Source organism: Eurytemora carolleeae, unplaced genomic scaffold, assembly GCF_000591075.1.
Source record: "Eurytemora carolleeae unplaced genomic scaffold, Eaff_2.0 scaffold246, whole genome shotgun sequence".
NCBI lineage: Eukaryota > Metazoa > Arthropoda > Copepoda > Calanoida > Temoridae > Eurytemora > Eurytemora carolleeae.
In genome coordinates this window covers 251,707-274,259 of record NW_019396137.1, presented here as the reverse complement: position 1 = coordinate 274,259, position 22,553 = coordinate 251,707, and the positions used below count along the sequence as shown (strand labels likewise).

General features: G+C 30.8%; 1 protein-coding gene across 2 annotated transcripts in view; it reads right to left on the bottom strand.

The window, feature by feature from the left end:
• The window catches only part of LOC111696038 (uncharacterized protein PFB0145c), a 31,410-nt gene extending 10,080 nt beyond the window's left edge, over positions 1–21,330 (bottom strand). For both annotated transcript variants that reach the window (XM_023465560.1, XM_023465561.1), the window contains exons 1-19: positions 21,243–21,330; positions 19,181–19,260; positions 18,201–18,278; positions 16,587–16,668; positions 15,711–15,934; positions 14,141–14,227; positions 13,315–13,385; positions 11,761–11,805; positions 10,714–10,987; positions 10,012–10,159; positions 8,135–8,191; positions 5,828–5,967; positions 5,432–5,490; positions 4,733–4,826; positions 4,171–4,201; positions 3,445–3,476; positions 3,073–3,127; positions 1,775–1,858; positions 626–676 (exon numbers count right to left, since the gene is read on the bottom strand). In XM_023465560.1, the coding sequence (XP_023321328.1) occupies positions 626–676; positions 1,775–1,858; positions 3,073–3,127; positions 3,445–3,476; positions 4,171–4,201; positions 4,733–4,826; positions 5,432–5,490; positions 5,828–5,967; positions 8,135–8,191; positions 10,012–10,159; positions 10,714–10,987; positions 11,761–11,805; positions 13,315–13,385; positions 14,141–14,227; positions 15,711–15,934; positions 16,587–16,668; positions 18,201–18,278; positions 19,181–19,260; positions 21,243–21,289 (1,739 nt within the window). In that variant the 5' untranslated portion in view covers positions 21,290–21,330. The remainder of the gene's footprint in view (positions 1–625; positions 677–1,774; positions 1,859–3,072; positions 3,128–3,444; positions 3,477–4,170; positions 4,202–4,732; positions 4,827–5,431; positions 5,491–5,827; positions 5,968–8,134; positions 8,192–10,011; positions 10,160–10,713; positions 10,988–11,760; positions 11,806–13,314; positions 13,386–14,140; positions 14,228–15,710; positions 15,935–16,586; positions 16,669–18,200; positions 18,279–19,180; positions 19,261–21,242) is intronic.
• Positions 21,331–22,553: the final 1,223 nt, after the last annotated feature.

The following is a 22,553-nucleotide window of genomic DNA, read 5'->3' as shown; positions in this document are numbered from 1 at the left end:
AATTCATATCTTGGGAGCATACACTGTAAATATATTCAATTTATATATTGGGAGCATACACTGTAAATATATTCTATTTATATCTGCTGAGAAGAAAAATATAAGAAAACAGGATAATAAAAAGAACTGATCAACAATAAAGTATTAAATAGCATGCTATACTAAACTAAGAAGCATGTCACATCTGAGAAAAATTGTAAGGTAGATAGACATGCATTTAGAACGGTGTATACTTATTGAACGGTTTTTTCCAAAAACTTTAGAAAAAAACTATAGTTTTTTTACTAAAAACGAACGAACGATGAACAAACGATATCACTGAACAAACAAATGATTGAAACGATCATTCAGTTAGTTAACGTTTATTCTGAAAAGGAACAAATTCAATGTTGTATGAACGGCTGAAAGATAAACGAATTAACGAACCATGAACAAGCGAGTTGTAGTAAAACTAACGCGAACATCTACAAGTGTTCATAAGATCATAAACCTAATCCAAGTTAGGCTATTTTTGTCTTTTAAACTTCAAGACCTACAAATTTTGCTTTAAAAAACCACAGGCTATTTCTTCAGATCAAAACTAAAAAAAGTCTTAACAATTTTATTAAAAAATGAAAAGATGTACCTTAGAGATAAGAAGTATATTCCTGAATATGGTACAGTAAAAACTCCAGATCTAAATATATAATCAGCAAAATTATAATTATCAGCAAAATCCATTGGTCTATACGGATCCAAATCCAGATTATCATCCTTGATTCGAAATATTAAACAGAATCAGCATTATACATTTGCTTTATGTACATATTCACTTTTTAAATTAAGATTTTATGGAAAAAAATGTCATCTTTTGTTTTTTTTCTGTCGTAACTTTGATTTAAAATCGAAATATTGGCTTATTTTTTTATTCGTATATTTGTGTCTAAAACCAGGGGTTTTATCATTTAAGCAAATTTAAAACTAAAAAGTGTTTGTTTATATTGTTTGCGAAACTAGTAATGCATGATTTTTTTCAATACTTTTATATAGTTTTACAATATTTCTGAACATTTGAACATTTGCATTGGTTAATCTTATCATGCAAATCTTTAATATATTATTTGAATTCTTAAACATATATTCTTTAAAGAATATTTAAACCATATCTGTTTCCTGGAGACATGACATGTACCAAAAGAAAATCTTTGTAAATAGATAATTTTAAATAGAAAAAAATTTATAGAAAGACTTAATTCCGGAAAAGACTTCTTTCATAAAGGAAATAACTATTAATAACACTATAATGTTGGTTCGCGGTTTTTAGACAGGCACATTATCTATATCTTAGTTCAAGCCTTTTAAAATTATATTTTGTCCCAAGCTTTAGCACTATAAGTGTTTATAATGAAATTTATCAAGAATTGACCATGAGTAATAAAGTATACAATAGTAGCATAGTAAATATTTACAACTACTTTACGCGGATCAGGGGAATGAAGAGAATCCAAAGATAAATTTTGCCTACAAAACATCCAGACCGTGATGCATTGATACAATTCATAAATTCCGAGATACTGGTGATTGGTGGGTTTAAAAAAGTCCCTTTTTTTAGGAAATTGTCTTTTTCGGAATTTTCTTTTTTTCGAATATTGCCCTTTGCGGAAATTTTTTTTTTAAGTTATCCTTTTGCAATTTTTCTTTTGGTTGATGCAAAAATATTAACATTATTGGGTAATTGCGGCGCACAGATGAAAAATGTTGACACCGTGACAGTCAGCTCATATTGTACACTCACTTTGGGTCCATAGCTGCTCCTGAGTTGACTGTACAGTGGGAGAAGGTAAGGTACTCCTCTCCACCCAGAATATAATCAACATCCCTACAATAATAGTACATAGATCCAGTAAGCCTATGTGATATAGGGTTGTTAATCGTTTTTAAATGATCGTTAAACGATCGTTATACGATCGTTAAACGATCGTTAAACGATTGTTTAAAAAAAAAATTCTTGACAATTTTGTTAACGATCGTTAACGAAGGGTTGTCCTTAAAGATCGTTAACGATCGTTAACGAAGGGTTTTCGTTAGCGATCGTTAACGAAACGACGAACTTTATCAAAACGGTCGTTTTTTGAAAAAAATTACATGCAACTTTATTGAATGTCGTCTTACATGAAGTTTCACAGTTGTGGGGGCGTTAAAACTTCTTGATATTTTCTTTAAACCAACTCAATGATAAGTACAGATGCCCTTCAGGTCGGTTTCCTCTCTTTGTTAACGATCGTTAACGGAGGGTTGTTGTTACCGATCGTTAACGAAGGGTCGTCGCTAACGATCGTTAACGAAACGACAAATTTTATAAAAACGCTCGTTTTGAAAAACGATCGTTTTGAAAAACGACGAATTTTATAAAAACGATCGTTTTAAAAAAGACCATTTTTAAAAAACGAACTTTTTAAAAAACGATCGTTTTCAAACACGAACATTTCGTTTTCGATTTTTTTCGTCGTTTTCATAACGGAACGATCGTTTTTCTGAAAAATGAAAACGTTAACATCCCTACCTATATCAGGGAATAAGAATAAAGGGAAGGGAAATGGCATTTGTCTGGGATGAGAAAGCCAGTCACACTGCTTTGAAGACGAGTTCGTTTTCACACACGCACACTTTTTTGTTACAGACACACAACATGATTACAGTCAAGGAAATTGCAGAACAATGTTGTCAATTATAATTAAGCTTGAATAACGATTAGTTTATTGTAAACTTTACTCAAATCATATTCTTTGCATGAAAATTTTTTTCTTACTACATGTAAATTAACAATAAACAAATGTTTACACTTGGCCGGCCTTTACCATTGAATCTATTTCACTTAAACGGCCGAAACCAACAAATGGTTAATAGGGTACAATAGATATATACAATATAAAAACCTAAATGGTACCCTAATTCTTTGCCAAATCATGTAGTTTACAATCAAAAAACTATGTTTAAAAAAAAAGGCAGAAATCAAACTTGAAGCTGTAATGTTTCAAGATTTACAGGCTAATTTTTTTTTAATTAAAAATTTATAAATTTTCTTCAAATTACCTTACTGCATTGAAAGCAACAGAAAGAGGTAAGCTTTGCTCCTGCCTTATATCCGCTAGAATAGTAATATCTTTGTGAAAAATAAACCTATAGTTGAGAAATTTTCTACAGTCCCCAAATTGTTGTGAGTAGGGAATTTCCATAGTGAATTTCTCAACTTTTGTATACCGGGAATATATCTAAATTTTTAAATAGAAACCAAAATTTTATCTCTTCTTGTCTTGTAACTGTTTAGTTCTATAGGTCAAATGGGACAGAATTGGTTCAAATAGATTTGATTTTCTTTTCGTCCAATAAGATAACCCCCTCTGACCTTGATAGTTAAAAAACATTTCGTCAAAACCTATTTTAAGAATAATTTTAATAATTTACCTAAAGCTAATTCCATATTTTCCTCCTTTTCTCTACAGTTTCACTTTATATTAAACAATTATCATTTTTAAAGTTGTCTTTTTTGTTCCTTTCGCTTTCTCTTTGTCTTGTACTGGGCACATTCAAACTTTTTCAAGTTGTTTCGTTAACGGTTAGTTCCGACCGTTTTTAGAATAAAATCTCAGGGTAAGAACAAACTTTGTATTTTCAGTTTTTTTTAAAGTTACCGTTATAACAGCATTAACGGAAAATTATTACAGAATTAACGGTAAAACACGTAAACTTTTTTTCAATGCAATTTTAAGCCAAAAAACGAAATTCATCGTTCTTAAAAATAATCCGTTTCGTTTTCATTTTCAACCGTTAATTTTTTTAAATGGCTGATCCGTTTCGTTAACGATTTAAAGATTAACGGTTTCTGCCGTTCGTTAACAGACTCTTTCAAGTATTTTCAAAAACCTCCGTTTCGGTTTCGGAACTTTGTCCAGCCCTACTTACGTCGATTATTCATTTAAACTATTCTTGAACGACTATTTTATGTTTAAAAATATTGATATTGACAAAAAAAATTTCTTTGTCCTAAAAACCAAGACAACATTATCATGTAAATACGTCAGAGTATGTAGATTTAAGATTTTAAAAAAACAAGCTTCTCGGGTAAATAAATAATTTAATTTAATTAAAAACTTCAATCTAAAAAAATCATTTTTGAAAAAATAAAGATTCCTCAGGACTTGATTACAGTTGGTTGCCGCTTCTAAAATATCAAAAATATATTAACTTTATTAATTAATATTAGAAAACTTAAATTGTGAAGTTTTGTGAATTTACATTCCGAATTCGATAATAACATATTGTGTAAACGAAATAAAATTATAAAACGATAATAACATATTGTGTAAATCTACTACTATACAATTAAATTGTGCAAAGAAAATAATGGAAGTTGGTTTCAGTTTTACAATAAAACCCTGTCTGCAATGCTCTGGGTGTAAATAAATTTTTGGAAATTTTCTTTTTATTTCTAGCCAAATATTTTTATTGAGAGGTTGCTTAATAGTTATTACTCTTTTCGTTTAGCATATAAAAATATTCGTTTACCATATTAAAAATATATTCAACTAAAAGCAACAAAATTAGTATATTTTTTATCACACCAAAGAAAGCTAAAAAAATTCAAATAGAATGCCACAAAATTTTCTCGCGGGGTTTCATTTAAAGAAGAAACCATCTATAGAGTTTATAATTAATTTCTAAATAAATTTTTTAAAATAAAACACCTGGTCACCTAATTTGTTTTCTAGTTTTTCGATGAGCTGTTGTTGATTGAGCAATTTTGAACTAATTTGTGAAGATATATTTTCTTCCAGCTCATCAACCCTCTAAATACCAAGGTTGTATAACTAAGGTTGCCTACTCTTGATGAACATAGTTTTAGCATAGACAGATAGAAGTCGCATCCGACACGTAACTCTTGCCTCTATAATCAGTGACGTCAAATTCGGATTTTATCTATCCAACATTTCTCGTACATTGGAGCGCATCGAGAGTAAGCAACCTTATTATACAACCTTGCGAAATACAGTGCTATTTTATTCAGTGACGCAAAGGAACAAATTAACCCTATCTTAGCAGAGAGAAGGCCCCCCCCCAGATAGTTTTTGCAAAATCACACAAAGTATTGGTCTGAGATTAGTTAAAGCACACTTACTTCAGGCTATAAGCTGGAACTTAATTCTTACTGCCTCGGACATACTGTTTTTAGGGTTGGAACTATTTTTTTAAACAAACGAAAAACTAAATTTTATTGTTGCGTTTTTAAGACAAAACGAATCTTAGTTTAAAAGACATGGCTCCGAGTAAAGTGTGAGCTTTGTGAATATGAATATTGGAAATAAATGTGTTTTGCGGCATAGATATAAAAGAATATATATAACTATGGCTTGCGGTCAAATCTTTATCAAAATACAATTAAAAAATTGTATACCTGACTTGATTTGTTTAAGTTTTCTTTGTTTTCCTCTTTTTGTAATTCCATCTCCATGTCTTTGTATTCGCGTGTTTAAGAAAACTCACAATTTAATGAAAAAAAATTTCTTAAAGGGGATGTCGACTTGGTTTATCAAGTGATACCCATTTTTTAAAAGTGGTATCACCCTCTTTAAACCTTCTCTGATCATCAATATAACAAAGTAACGACGATTTTCTATTTGCAATTTTCCCCTTTTTCTCTACTGTGTAAATCTGAAAGTTACAATTTGAGAAAAAATAAATTTTCAAAAAGAAAACAAAAGAAAACATTTTTTCAACGTAGGTTTACACGTTAACTTTGTAAATATTAATTTTTCTAATAATGAAAATTAAATTAGTATTCTTAAGTTGCCTAAATCAGTTTTTATTTTCTCCATGTTTTTGTTTATCTCATGTTCTACTTGGTGTTGTGTTGAGATTATTTCCTGTTTTTTTCTTTCAAAATCATTCTTCAGCTCGTCAGCTCGAACATTCAATCCCTCGTCGATTTCCCTAAAGGTATTAAATGCCTCAAACTTCAATTTTCTTTTCAGTTGTAACAACTTCTTTGCAACCAGAGGTCTCGATAAGAAAGCTTAGACTCGAGTCTGAATCCCTGAGTCTCTATTCTATAACGTTGGTGGGTTTATCAACGGGATTTACTGGTCTAAAAGTAAAATTAGACCCAAATTTACGAAATATTAATCATATCATACCTAAACCCTATTCCGACTGAGTTAGGTAACCCCCCCCCCCCCTATGTCGTTTTTTTTCCAATACGTCAAAAAGTATTGGTCTGAGGCTGTTTATATTTTTTTACTTTTCTAACTCATATATGCCCCTCATTTTAGGATAAAAGCGGAACTTTGTCCAGCCCTACTTACGTCGATTATTCATTTAAACTATTCTTGAACGACTATTTTATGTTTAAAAATATTGATATTGACAAAAAAAATTTCTTTGTCCTAAAAACCAAGACAACATTATCATGTAAATACGTCAGAGTATGTAGATTTAAGATTTTTAAAAAAACAAGCTTCTCGGGTAAATAAATAATTTAATTTAATTAAAAACTTCAATCTAAAAAAATCATTTTTGAAAAAATAAAGATTCCTCAGGACTTGATTACAGTTGGTTGCCGCTTCTAAAATATCAAAAATATATTAACTTTATTTGCTGTTTATATTTTTTTACTTTTCTAACTCATATATGCCCCTCATTTTAGGATAAAAGCTGGGCGTTTATACCTGCCGTCTTATTCCTCAGGCTACTGCCTAAACCCCTTATTGTACCTTTACCAGACTAAATCCAAATTTAGACCTAATTCCAGTCATTGGATTTCAACATTTTATGGCTTTTTAGGAAGCCTACAACACAAATTAGCAGATTGCACAATTCTGCAAAGAAATTTTGCGTAGATTTTTGCACAGACGCTTTAAAAGGTAATTTGCACAGTTTTAGTTTTCCTTGAATGCATATTTATGTCTTGAAGATTTTGCAAATATTTTTGCATATTTGAATTTGCTGGGTCAGGGCTTTTTACAAATGTATAATTTATTATATTTCGCGCACTTTTCGCTATAAAACATTATTTGGAAATAAATATGTAAGAAAATGCAAATTTGCAAAAAATTTTTGCAGGTTAATAAAAAGGTGCCCAGGGGCTTTCCAAACATATATCATATGTTATAGATTTGTATCACAATAAGGAAATAGAGGGGGGGCCACTGTGATCCCCCCAGTCAAACTTTGGGTAAACCAGACGTCAGTCGGAATAGGCCGGGTTAAGGCTATAGCTCCCTTATTTTAGTCTGTCTATTCAGCTTAATAACAGCATTGAGAAGTTGATAATTGTAATTATTAATTTTTCTCAACTGTCAAAACTTAAGGGGACTGTTAAGGAAACATTAATTGGGGTATAGGCTGAACCCTAAACATTTTAGGAGTTGATCGAAACTTATTTCCTTTTCTTTTCTTTTTCCTTTTCTCGGGAAATTGATGTAAAACTGTGTCAAAGTTACACCAAAACTCAAATGACTGGAGGAGACCCATGACCAAATACTGAACGGCCGTTGGTGGAAATTCTGGTCATGTGATTCAGAAAGTGCCACGTGACCAGTTACTGCACTGCCCTTGGTGGAAATTATGGTTATGTGATGCAGACGTAACAAAAATGTTATCGATTATATCTATTAAAAATTAATAAGTGTTATATTCAAATTGATTATAATAGGAGTGTACCTAAATTTTTTAGGCTCCTCTGGGTTTTCGTAATTTTCAAAACTGTTGCGTATTTATATGAGTTTTGGTATAACTTTAGGTATAAACAGTTTTATATCAATTTCTGGAGACAGGGGAATCAGAAAGAACTTATGTATTGAATGTAAACTCTTTAAGCTTTAACTATTTAATCTAGCGGTATTCTTAGTTTAAATATCATAAGTTTACAACATAAAATGTTGAAGATTAAAACTTTGAATTATAGGTACCATAATCTTTTAGAAATACCAGTAATCATAATATATAATTTTTATTTTTTTTTAGAAAATAAGAGAATTTGGAATTTTGGTTTAATCTATTGCCATATATTGAACACATGGAGATAAGACCATGCAGCGATTGTTAATATATTCGGTCAGAACAAATATTAGGCAAAATAATGTACAAAATTTTGTGTTACCTTAAATTCGCCTTAGTTTCCTCTTTTAAAGTGTTTACATCCAATGCTAGTTGATCCCTGAATAAGTTACATATAACATTGTTTACTGTTTATTTGTTTTTTTTCCTTGAACACATTTTTGTATGAAAGATTCTTTGAAGAGATGAAAAAAAAATCTTTTTTTAGTAATTGTGAAATTTAAAACAATTGCCACCCTTCCCGTTCACATCATTTATGCAAATTAAATGAACAGAGCTGAAAACTTTAGAATGGTGGATATTGAGATTAACGCTTGATCATCGCTTTGTTAATATCGAGACTAATCTAATCTTGTACTTTTATCTTGAAAAGAGTATAAAATTCAACCAATCAGAGTCGCGTATATGGGCAATGGAGCTGATAAATTTGAAATTTTACGCGCCATTTAAGATTCTATGCAGAAACAGGAGGAACTTTTAAAATTGAAAAACCTGTTTTTGATTTTTCTCTTCTATATCCAAGAAATGATGTTTAGGAAGAAAATGAAAAGTGTGTACATTGGATACTCAGATTAAGTAATCGGGATTAAGGATATCTCATTCTAAAGTTTTCAGCTCAGATTAGTTGATCCCATCAATTTCTCAATTTTGTATCCCTTTATCTTTGCAATCTGATTGTTTGCAAATCAAATTTAGATATCTATTTACACCCAATTTAGCACAAAAATAACTTTGTATTTGTGGGGTGTTCACTTTGAATAAATTCAATTTCATCTTTATATTTTTTGTAATTCATTTATCGTGAATGGTTCTTTATAGCATGCTGTGCAACCACACTTTGCTTCTTTGGCAAACTTTTCATTCTTGCAAAAAAAGTTTTGCAAAAACTGCTTGGTTCATTGGTTAGTATTGAAAAACTTGTGAAAGTTTATCCATAATAGAATATAAAGGCGGTTTGTCAACAACTTTAGCAATATGACATATTTTTCTAAAGTGGAATTTTTTAATTGAATCGAAAAGTCAACTTTTATTAATTTAGTATTTAATCCCATTAATTGAAGATTAGCGCGTTGTATAAGTCCCGGTATCTTGATAGAAATCCTGATTATCTGAAAATATTAAAGTCTCTAAAACGCCAGAAACTATGCATAAACTATAATATCCATCTTTTTAACAGTCTAGACACAATTTCATATGAATGTTAAAGCAATGACAGAGAGTTTTTTTAATATTCCAGGTTAAATGGCAATCCAATTCTTATAAATGAATGAAATTTTTGATTGGTTTCATTAAAATTTCTTAAAATTGATTAATTTTTCTTTAAACCCTTGGCTTAAAAATGTCAAAAATGGATTAATCACAATGTACTCCAGTTAGAAACAGAAATAATCTTCTTTCAAGTTTAAAAAACTAAACTGTAAAAAATAGAATCTATTGTCCCCGCGGGCCCGCGCATAAAATTATTCTTAAATCCTTTTCCTTTTATGCACTTTAAACCCTTTAAACATTTTCTAAACTAGATGTGATGGTTCCAGAACCTCATGCCCCCCATTTAAAATTATCTATTTGTTTTAGTCTTTATTTTTAGAGAATACAAAAAATCTTTACGTTTTTTTAATTACTAATATGTAAATGATATTTTGTTGTGTTGTGTTTTCCAGTTTTTTCTTTTTTTATTTCACCTTGATTTCTTTAATATTTAAAGAAAAGTGTCATCTAGATTTCTTCAATATTCAAGGAAAATTTTCACCTTGATTTCTTTAATATTTAAGGAAAATTTTCATCTTGATTTCTTTAATATTTAAGGAAAAGTTTCATCTCGATTTCTTTAATATTTAAGGAAAAGTTTCATCTTGATTTCTTCAATATTTAAGGAAAATTTTCATCTTGATTTATTTAATATTTAAGGAAAAGTTTCACCTTGATTCCTTTTCTTCCTGTTTTACTTTATTTATTTTCTCCTCCAGCTGTTCTCCTAGTCCATCTATTCTTAAACTCAAGTCTTGTCTTGACTTCCCTTCTTGTTTAAAACCTTGCTCTCTTGCTCTTTTCTCCTCCTCCAAATCATCTAAAACATATTTCTTAAAGGGACTGTTAACGTAGTATTAAGTACTCTTCAATCTTTATGCAAAGATTACAATGGATATACGCAACGTTATCCTTGAAACCTTAGTTGGATCAATCAGTTCATGATTGATCAGAAAACGATTTGAAAGTGTACCTCTGTAAATCGGCCATTGCCATCTTTGCACAGAGGATGACTTGAAATTACGTTTAAAGTCCCTAATTCTCGTCCATTACCATTAACTCTTCGATTACCATGAACTCGTTCATAAACACCTTTTGATTGATTGATTGATAAACATTTATTTTTGTACGCACTTTAAAGTTAAATATATAATTTTTCCAGGGTAATAATAAATATTTTCGATTTCACTTTTCTACTGGCTAAGTCACTTTATGTCATTTTTCAGCTGGAAAAAAGCATATTTCATGTATGTGAGGCAACCCCTTTTAAATTATCTTTTTTTAATTCATAACTCATTGATTGGGCCTGCCCCCCCCCCCCTCCATGGCCATACGACGTCAGTCTTTAAAGGGTTAATAACAATTCAACATTACCTTTGAACTGCTTTTTCATAGCTTCAGTTTCCCTGGCAGTCTCAGTTCTTTCCGCTTCAAATCTATCTTTAAAGCTGACATGCATTGCTTCAATGCTAGCATCAATTTCCCCAGTTTTATCTTCAATATGATTCTTAATATCACCAAGTTCATTAGACAATACATTAATTTTGTTATCAACTTGTGTTTGAAACGTTTTCATGTCCTCCTGACCCTTTGAAATTGTTTTCATTATTTTATCTCCTTCTTCTTTTAGCCTTTTGGTCTCATTTTCCTGGAGAACAAAATATTTCTTAATTTTCTGAGCCCACGATTTAAAAACTTTGACTCGAGCCGTAATTCCGTAAACCCGACTTTAAGACCCAATCTTCGACCCAACTCTGAAGACAGCTTGTGTCACGTGATTCTGCAAGATCTTCGGCTCAACTTAAGGCCCAATGAAAATAAAACCGACCTTGCATGGTCTCAGTGGAGAATAAGGCTCAATGTTGCGTATTGATCTCACAAAAACCCGGAATGCGTCAATTCCTTCCATGAAAATTCCCCAAAAAGAATGTTAAACCAGTTTTTTGAGCTTTTTGGAGTTTGAATCCGAAAGCTGAGGCTGTAAATAAGGCCCAACGACAGCTTTGACCCAAGCCATATTTTCCCGAATTTTTTAAATCGCAGGCTCAGGTCAAACTAAGGTTAAGGAATTAAGTTTTTGCCACAAACTATGATTTTCTAATCTTAACACCCCGATTTTGTAGACCTTTTATATTTAAAAATATAAATTCTGATAAATTAAATAGTGTAAGTTTGAAAATAAGGTTTACACAATCAGGTTGTGCTGATTTCGGGGTTAGAAAATTTTTGTTTGTAGCAAAAACTCAATTCCTTTCTCATAAGATTAAAATCTTTAATGTTTTCAATCATAACTTCATTTAGTGAAGCTATTGGGAAGAACAAAATTTGATGTTCTTGTAATTGTGGGTGTAATTAAAGCTAAAGGAGTTAAGATGTGATAAAGTTTGCAGTGACGCTGTTCTTTAAAGATTTAAAACTAACCTGCGTTTCTAGAATTGAAGCTTTCAAGGCATCGAATTCTGATTCCTATAAAACTATAAATGTTAAATTTATATAAACAATGAAACATTTCTTACTTTTGTAACAAAAACTATAAATATAAAGAGAATGTTTAGTAAATGCCTTACTCGTAAATCCAGGTATGTCACGTCGGCTATCAATGTCAGCACGGACAGAAGCTCTTAAACTATCAATTCCAAACACAGGCACAATCTCTTCAGCTACCAATGTCAACATAGACACAAGCTCATAAACTATCAATGCCAAACACGGGAAGGATCTCTTCAGTTATCAATGTCAACAGGGACACAAGCTCATAAACTATCAATGCCAAACACGGGAAGGATCTCTTCAGTTATCAATGTCAGCACGGACACAAGCTCATAAACTATCAATGCCAAACACTGGGCACAATCTCTTCAGCTATCAATGCCAACACTAACCCAAGCTCGTAAATTATTAATGCCAAACCAATGGGCATGATCTCATCAACTTGTTTGTTAAATGAGGAACAAATTACTCTCTCACCATAATCAAAGCTGAGTCTAATTCAACTGACATGTATTTAGATATCTATGTTACAGGTTAAGTTAATATAGGTATTTAAAAGATTTGCGCAGATATATATGTAAGCGTAGTTAAGCTAATCACTATACATAGCTAAGCTAATCGCATTCATGGTCTTAACATTTGTGTAGATTTTGATTCAGGGGATTCAATAAAAATGGAAAATATAAAGAAACTGAATAAAATAGCCTAACAAAACTATTGATTTTCTCAACCTAACCCCATTTTTGAAACCCGGGTTCTAAAACTGGTTTTCGTAATGATACCCTGTATTAAGTTTTGGTCTCTGTAGTCTTCAGTGTGTACATCTGGAGTACACAACCAGTAAACAGACGTCTGTGCTTAGGGATATTTAAGTATCCTTTGAATAATAAATACGAAACCTTCAAAAAAAGACTAAATTTATTAATTTTAAGTTTTATGTTAAAAATAAGAGTATTTCTTTAAAAAAATTTAATTTTACCCCTGAATGTGTATTTTTTGCAACAAATGGCCGTTAGATGGTAGACAACAAATTTCATTGAAATGTAGCATTGCGTGATGGTACACCTTTAGGCTTGCTTAGCCTATCCAGGTAAAGTGAATGGGCAGTCTGTGTGTTTAACACAGACTACACAGACTGCTCATACACTCTACCTGGATAGGCTGAGCAGACCTTTCGTGTCCCGGCACACCATGCTACAGTCCCATGTAATATTTTTTGACTGACATCTAACGGCCACTTGTTGCATTCAGGGGTTAAGTTTTACAACATTTAAAGAAATACTCCAATTTTAAACATAAAACATAACGTTTATGAATATTGTCTATTTTTAAAGATTTTGCATTTCCTATTCAAAGGATCCATAAATATCTCTGAATAAAGATGTCTCCTGATTGGTTGTGTACAGTACTTGTACAGTGTACACAATAGAACATGCTGTGGATTATATCGCATATTATAGGTGTTAATCAATCTCTGGTGTTTACCTTATTTTCTGCTGCTTGCTTTATCAGGGCTAAATCATCCTCACTTCTCTGAGCCAAGGTCTCCAGGGCAACTGAAAGGGAATGCTTTCAAAAATTAAAAGAATTCAAGGATCGTGATTTTAAGTGACCCTCCATGTAAAAGATGGACGTATCGTTAATCAAATGTTTAATGAGGAAGATTATATAATATATATGCATACATAATTCAACAATATATATAATATAATGTATATATAATTCAACAATATATATAATATAATGTATATATAATTCAACAATATATATAATGTATATGTATATATAATTCAACAATATATATAATGTTTATGTATATATAATTCAACAAGCAATTAAATTATACAACGTTGTCTTTAAATACATTTTCAAATAAACCCATTCGCCGTCAACAAGATATACCAAAGAAAAATGTTTGTATTATGTTTCATGTGATCGAAAGTCCGAGCTTGCTGGGTCAGGGACCTAACTATTGAATCAGGGTGGAACATAAGGCCGTCATACAATTTCCAATTCCATAACATATGCTTTAACTTTTATAAATGGAATGAAATTTTAATTCTGTGTTTTTCGAACAAAAAATGATAATAATAACATCTAAAACTCCCGTTTCCGAAATGGAAATAATCAATTTACACAGAAATTAAATCTAGATTTAAAACACAGAAACCAAAATGTAAATGTCTTATCTTCTTATCTTGTAAATTCCTGTTCCTTCTATTCAAGAAGTTTTACGATGCAAATATTTAGAAAAGTTCGAATTGTTCAAATTGTATAAATTGAATAAAGAATGTTTAGTCAGCAAACCTACCTTTGTTATTTTGTTCCACAGCTTTAAGTGCGTTTCTAGTTTCTTCTTGAGTTTTCCTCTCTAGGTTTACCATTCTACGGTCAGTTCCTGGCAAATATTTACATTCTACGGTCAGTTCCTGGCAAATATTTACATTCTACGGTCAGTTCCTGGCAAATATTTACTACTCCGGTCAGTTCCTGGCAAATATTTACTTTCTAAAATTCATGATAAAATTTTGCTAAATGTTTTGCATATTTGAAATGGAATAATGGTGAAAAGTTTTCAAAATTCAAAAATGTATATTTTATCAGTTTTTGGACCTTTGTTTTCAAAATTTTTACTTTATAACTGAATTTTGCAACAACAAAAAATAGATTTTTGCTAATTTTCTTGCAGATTTAGAGCTTTCCAATGATGTATCATTTGTCATATTTGGACATCAAACATGAGATTTAAAGGTGGGTCAAGTTTATTTTAAACTCTTCAACATAGTCTTCGTTAATAAAATGCGTTTTGATTTTAACGCCAAAAAAATGTAGAGGGGGGGGTCAAATTGACCCCCCCCCAGCGTATCCTGGTTTTAAAGTACCCCAGGGATAGGGACGAGAGAAGTAATAGAGTAGCATGCCCAATTCACAATGGTACCCATATGCTTATATTTGAGCAACAATGAGGAAGATATTGTCGACTAAAACGTGATTAATTTCGAACATTTCCTTCGTTGTTTCCAAGACAAATATCCGCAAGTCCTGTCTAAAAGAGACCAAAATTCTAAAATTTTTCGAGAAAAAAATGATCTTCTTAAATTTTGCTCAAACGAAGATTTCCACACTGAACAGTGTTGAATAAGGCGTGCATACAAACTTCTTTAAATTAAGCGCTTTCATTTGAAATTTTTCATTTATACATACATTCTACATGAAATGTACCATATATGGAAAAATGTCGAGTTTGAATTTTTGTTTCATTAACAATAAAATGGAAATAAAAAAAATGTTTTGCAGACGTTATATCCGTCATTTGGAAATTTAGATACGTTACACAGCTTTATTGAATGTTCTCATACAAATGAGAACTTAACTTAATATAAATGATTTTAAATGGCAGGGTTGAAACAATTTTGGCTTGTGTGAAATTTGAAGAAAAGGTTCACACATAGATTTATAACAAAACAGATATAACACTATATGTTGTCTTTTCAAGATTTAGGGGTTTTTCATTCACAATAACCCTAAGGCGGAAGCCCAGAGGAGTTACGTGCTACCGCGTTGAATGACAAGACAGAGCGAGAACATGCGCGTAATTCCTTTGAGCATCTGCCTTATGGTTGCTGTGACCCCAAAAAAAAACCCTAAATTTTGAAAAGACGACTTACAGTGTTCTATCTGTTTTGTTATTTATCTATGGGTTCACATTTATTGACCACCTCTGGAAGTTATGCGAAGAATCAGAAAATGAGAAAATGAGACATTTGCTTTATCCAAAAAAGGAACAAAGATGAACATAGAAGGCAAATTAGAATACTGATTTTTTGTGGACATCCTGATTTTAAAAATATTTTTTTGGAACAAACTTTGAAAAATTCTACCTATCATGTTTTCCATAATTTTTTCCTCCAGCCCATCAAATTTTGTCTTCATTTCTTTCATTCGTTCTTGAAGAATTCGTTCGACCATCTTTTCTATTTTTCCTCCAACATCATCCATTTTAGCAGTACATTTCGCTTCTAGATCTTGCACTCTAGATTCTAGTCTTTTCTCCAGCTGGTCCTGCGCGTCCTTTATCCACCCTACCTGGGACTCCAGCAGGGACCTATAGAGTAATATTTAAAGAGTTTGTTCCCCTAATTAAAAATATCCATGTATATATATCAAGTTGTAATCTCTGTTTGTCTGTCTGTTTGCCCAATCAGAACTTAGGAACCCCTGGACCGATTTGCCTTTTATTTTGATTAGGGAACTATAGCGTTGGTCTTAAGTTTTTAAGTTGAGTGGGTCCACTTTTATAGGGAAAAATAGCTAAAATTCTAATCTATGACAAAGCGCGGGTAAACTATGACAACCCTGGGCAACCCGCTGGGTTCCCATCATATTCCGATAGTTTCCAAGATTAGGAACATTATGTTCCTTGTAAACATCTTTGAGTCATACTTTAAGTAGATTTAGATGTTCGGTAATGTTTATATTCCAGAGTTAAGAACTTTTTAATGAACGGAATAACTAATTCTCTTTCGGAATAGGATTTAATGAAAAGCTATCAGTAGCTGAATCACGCAGACTTGTTCCAGTTCATGCTAAAGAGAAGTGGTTGAACCACGTTTATGCAGTTCAACCATGTATTGATAATCCTCAAATTTGGTTCATCAACATCATCATCATCATCATCATCCTCATCATCATCATCATCATCATCATCATCATCATCATCATCATCATCATCATCATCATCATCATCATCATCTTACTTAATATCTTTGTCATCCTGTGCTCGTATTTTAGTTTCCTCCTTCAATGCCTCATCAAGTTCTTGCATTTCTCGTTCTACTTCTAAACAGTCAAAGAAATACATTTCTATGTTCATGTTCATGTTCATGTTCATGTTCATGTTCATTTTCTTAAAAAACTTTTTATTGTGGAATTTTTTTTGCTAAATAAAGGAATTGATATTTTGCCCCAAACTCTGATTTTCTAAACCCTATATCTTTAAACACATTATTGTAGACCTTTAATATTTCAAACTATGATTTATGTTAAATCAAATCATCTAAGTTTGAATTATCAAAGGTTTGAACCATTAGGTTGTAAAGATAAAGGCATAATAAATTTTTAGTTTGTGGCAAAAACTCAGTTCCTTTGCTAAAAAACTAGTAGTTTCAAACAAAAACGTGAATTTCAAACTAGACGAGAGCCAAAAAAAACAGATTCTAGATCATTCCAACTATTTAACAGATTTATTAAATAATCAATTCTTCAGATCCTGGGCGTAAACAGAAATTTTCCATCTCCCTCCCAGTAAACTCCCTTGAATTAGGGGGGAAAATGCCTTTTACATATTTTATGAAATCCTATAGACATCTAAAATCCATAGAGATGGATGCCGGGGAGTAAGGAATAGAAGGGAGATATAACTGCACGCGGTTCGCCCTTCCATATGATTATACATGATTTGCAGACGGTAATCCATTTGTATAAGAAATATTCAGAATGGGTTATTGTATACGCGGTAATTGTACATCAGACAAATATTTCTTATTCAAATGAAGTACCGTTTGCAAATCATGTATAATCATATGGTAGGGCGGGCCGCGTCAGTTATATCTCCCTTCGATTCCTTACTCCCTGATGGATGCACAACTAAATGTCACGAACAAAAAACGTTATTGCAAATTATAGAAGGCGCCAGGACAATGCATTCATATTATTGATTTATAAATATTTATATAATTAAATTAAGAGGTTTGATAATACCACATTTAAACATGTGAACAACATTTGAACGATTTTATTTTCTTCATAGAAAAAAAGAATCAAAGCAAAGCGCCCTAAATTCCTAATTTCATTATTGTAGGAATACAGTGAGACCTATAAAGTAGTGAAATTAGGAGACGACAGTTATGTACTGTTTAGTAATTTTGAATTTTGGTGGATTTTCTGCCATATTTTCGCGGAATTTTACTAAATTCTACAACAAAAACTAACAATTTTAATCAACTTTAAATCAATTTTAAATCATAAAATTAAGATACTTAACACGCAGTGCAGATTTTAAAAACATTTTTTTGAACATCCTATATATGTAAGTAAAAAAAATAATGTTTGGCTTGAGTGCAACAACTTTGAACCTGGCGGTCACTCTGGTCCAGTGTGCGGGGTATTTAAAAAAGGCCTCTTTCCTAGATTTTACTAGATTTTTGTTAGATTTTTCTAGATTTTTCTAGATTTTTCTAGATTTTACTAGATTTTGTTGATTTTTCTAGATTATTCTAGATTTTACTAGATTTTTGTTAGATTTTTCTAGAAATTTTTATAATTTTCTAGAATTTTCTATGGGTGGTAAATGAAAATTAAAATTTAATTACCTTTAAAACCAACTTTGATGATATTCTTCATTTCTTGTTCATCACTTAGCAGGCTCATAAAGGTAAATCCAACATTCTCTATAGATAGATAGATATACATATAGATAGATAGATAGATAGATAGATAGATAGATAGATAGATAGATAGATAGATAGATAGATATACATATAGATAGATAGATAGATAGATAGATAAATAGATAGATAGATAGATAGATAGATAGATAGATAGATAAATAGATAGATAGATAGATAGATAAAAGGATAGATATATAAATAGATAGATAGATAGATAAATAGATAGATAGATAGATATTTAAATGATACAATCTAGGGTACCAAACTTTGACTGGAAACAAATTTTATTCCTCGAAATATTCAGTGTAATTAAAAAAACACAGTATTTTTACAATATTAATTCCATGTATATGGGGTGAGTTAGGGGATATTTTATAGTTTAAAAAAATTTGCTCACCCCCTGCACCCCTTGGACAATTTATTCCCCATCTGCAAAACTAAAAATCTAATTTTAAAAAATCAAATAATTATTCATAATTTGTGTAGCACAAATTATTCTCGAGGGTTTCCATGTAACAAAAATAAAAAATAAACTATATTCTATAAATTTGTATTTTCTATCTAAAAATATACCATTTCTATATTTTCTCGAATTCTTCTCAAGTATCTTAAGAAAAATACCTTCTTGAAAAGTATCTATCTGAAAAAGTATCTAACTGAAAAAGTATCTACCTGAAAAAGTATCTACCTGAAAAATTATCTACCTTAAGAAGTATCTACTTGAAAAAGTATCTACCTGAAAAAGTGTCTACCTGAAAACTACCTGAAAAAGTATCTACCTGAAAAAGTATCTACCTGAAAAAGTATCTACCTGAAAAAGTGTCTACCTGAAAACTACCTGAAAAAGTATCTACCTGAAAAAGTATCTACCTGAAAAAGTATCTATCAGAAAAAGTGTCTACCTGAAAAAAGCCCAATTTCTCGAATTTTTTTCTCCATTATAATGGAATCTTCATAGCATTTACTTGGAGACCTGGTATCCCTTAAAAAAAGAAATATGGGACTGTGAACCAAAATATTACCGCTTTTAATCAAAAATAAATCAGAATTTCACCAATTATATTTCTTTTAACTAAAGCTAAAAATCAAGTGAGTTGCAATTTTAAAATGTGCATTTTTAGGGCAAAATAAAAATATGAGAGAGTTTGTGTGGTAAACCATAATCAAAGAGTTTGTGTGGTAAACCATAATCAAAGATGTGGTAAACCATAATCAAAGATTTTGTGTGGTAAACAATAATCAAAGAGTTTGTGTGGTAAACCATAATCAAAGAGTTTGTGTGGTAAACCATAATCAAAGAGATTGTGTGGTAAACCATAATCAAAGAGCTTGTGTGGTAAACCATAATCAAAGATTTTGTGTGGTAAACAATAATCAAAGAGTTTGTGTGGTAAACCATAATCAAAGAGTTTGTGTGGTAAACCATAATCAAAGGCCAAGAAGGTCAAAAGCAGTTAAAAGCCGACTTAATGTGATAATGCTGAACTTGCATTACTTCCGGAATATATGTTAAGACAATTGAAAACTTTAAATATGTCAAATTTAGACTTTAGAAAAAAACTTTAAAGGAATTGAGTTTTTGAAACAAAATCTGATTTTCTTATCCATATATCTTTTCATTAGAATGTCAGAGACCTTAGATATTTCAAACTATGAATCATTTTAGATAAAATAATGATAGTTTGAAATATCAAAGGTTTACACAGGTTGAAAAGATATGGCGATTGTAAAATCATAATTTAGACTTTAGAGAAAACTTTAAATATGTCTAATTTAGACTTTAGAGAAAACATTAAATAAGTCTAATTTAGACTTTAGAGAAAACTTTAAATATATCCAATTTAGACTTTAGAGAAAACTTTCAAAATGTCTAATTTAGACTTTAGAGAAAACCTTTAAAAATGTCTAATTTAGACTTTAGAGAAAACTTTCAAAATGTCTAATTTAGACTTTAGAGAAAACCTTTAAAAATGTCTAATTTAGAACTTTCAATATGTCTAATTTAGACTTTAGAGAAAACTTTCAATATGTCTAATTTAGACTTTAGAGAAAACTTTCAATATGTCTAATTTAGACTTAAGAGAAATCTTTCAATATGTCTAATTTAGACTTAGAGACTATAAGCGTTATTTTAAGAGATTATCAATTTAAAGAGGTACATGATCGATTCTCATTACCATTTAGTAGTTTAATCTCTTAAAGAATTTATAAAATTCCTCTTTAAAATGTCACAGTTTTCATCTGTGATGTCTCTATTAATTTGAAATTGTCGAAATTTAACCATGTTTATGGTAGAAATTCAAGATAAACGAAGAAACTGTCCTTGTTGTTACGGTACGGCTTAGAAATTACTTTAATTGAAATATTACTTTGTCAGCCCCTTTAAGAAGGTAAAAACAATAAGCCGTGATTCATATTTATCATTTCAGACACTTAAATTTCAATTTGATGTTTCTTCGAGAGTATTTAAAATAACCCGGTATCCCTGCATACCATTATGCAACTAGTAATTTGCAAATTTATGATCAATTTTGGCGTTAGAGCGTATACATTTGTGTTGCCCGTCGAATTTTGAAGAAAAAAATCGATTTTTAGCATATGTTACCCCTGGGTCCCCTAAAAAATTTCGGCCCATTCGGTCCAACCGTTTGGCCGGCCATAGGGAACATATGTATGAATGTCTTGTTTTATTCTATAGATTTCAATTTTTGTGTCTATCAAAATGATACTTTGAATTTAATGTGCAATTATGATTTGATTAGAATGAACAAAAAGTTCGCTATCAATTATCTACTGCTAGAAAACTAAAACGACTGTTTGATTGGTAAAAATAGAAAGTATAGAATTAAAGAATGTTACTTTTACGTAAAATTAAATATTATGTGATCATTTCTAAAGCTAATTAAAGTGTTTAGTCCATTAACTAAAGATCGTTGGCGTTTTTTAAATAAAAGTTGTTTAAACCTGAAACTGGGTTTTCTCAGCAAGGACTCAATTTCATAACCGGACATTTTAAAACTTATTAAAAACTTCTAAAACAGAGAATTAAAAAAAATAAAAATTAAATCAAAATAATTTATACAAATATATGCATTATCAGGGACCGAATTTAATGAATTTGAGCAACGTCGGTGAACTATCAACTGCCGGTAAAACTTTGAACCACCGATTTAAAGTTAAAGATTCAGTGACCCTGGAAATTAATTGGTCCATGTATATATTAAATTGTTTTAATTGTATAGTAAAAATGTCCAGAAGGAACTGAGCTTTGCCACACACTCTAATTTTTTTTCTCCCACATCTTTGCAATTCGATGTCGTAGACCCTTGATATTTTAAACTATGAATTCTGTTAAATCAAAAAGTCTAAGTTTGAAATATCAAAGGTTTACACAATTAGTTTGCTAAGATATCTATTTAGGGATTAGAATATTTGAATTTGCTGCAAAGACTCAACTCCTTTAAAAAAAAAAGTAAATTTAAATGTTTTTCTACGAACATTGTACAGTGTACAATATTTAACCCATTAGAACTGTGTTTGACCGTTAAAACTAAAGTAAACTGCAGAAAACATGCTGACTTATCATTATACTGACGCAAACAAGAAAGCAAAAATATGGAAAGCACATAAACATTAGTTTAGGGTCATAAATATAATTTTACAGAGTAGAGTAGAGTAGAGTAGAGTAGAGTAGAGTAGAGTAGAGTAGAGTAGAGTAGAGTAGAGTAGAGTAGAGTAGAGTAGAGTAGAGTAGAGTAGAGTAGAGTAGAGTAGAGTAGAGTAGAGTAGAGTAGAGTAGAGTCTTTAATCATGTTGAAATAACTGAAATATTAAAGTTTAACTAGTCCCGGAATTTTCTCCAAAAATTTTTTACTATAATTCTAAAATAACAAGTACACAAACATTTCATGAAACTATCCTAATTACCAATATTTTTCTACAACGTGTTATAACATTTTTGGACTTAAATGTTCATATATCTCGAAGGTTTTAGCCTTTTTAGATTATATCTTGGCTTGAACCGCAATTTATTTCTGCTGTTCAGAGTTCGAATTTAAAGAATTCGAGCCGCCGCTTGAGTTTGAGACACGGCTCAAATATGGTTGGTTCCACTTAAATCCCCCCCCCAGCAGGAATAGGGTTAAACCGGCGCTCAATTGAAACCGATGTTTTGGCGGATTTGAAACACGGCTCAAATTTATTTTATTAGGACTCAGGATTATTTCTTTCTTACTTTAAAAACTAAATAAAATATGAAATATGAGATATTAAAAA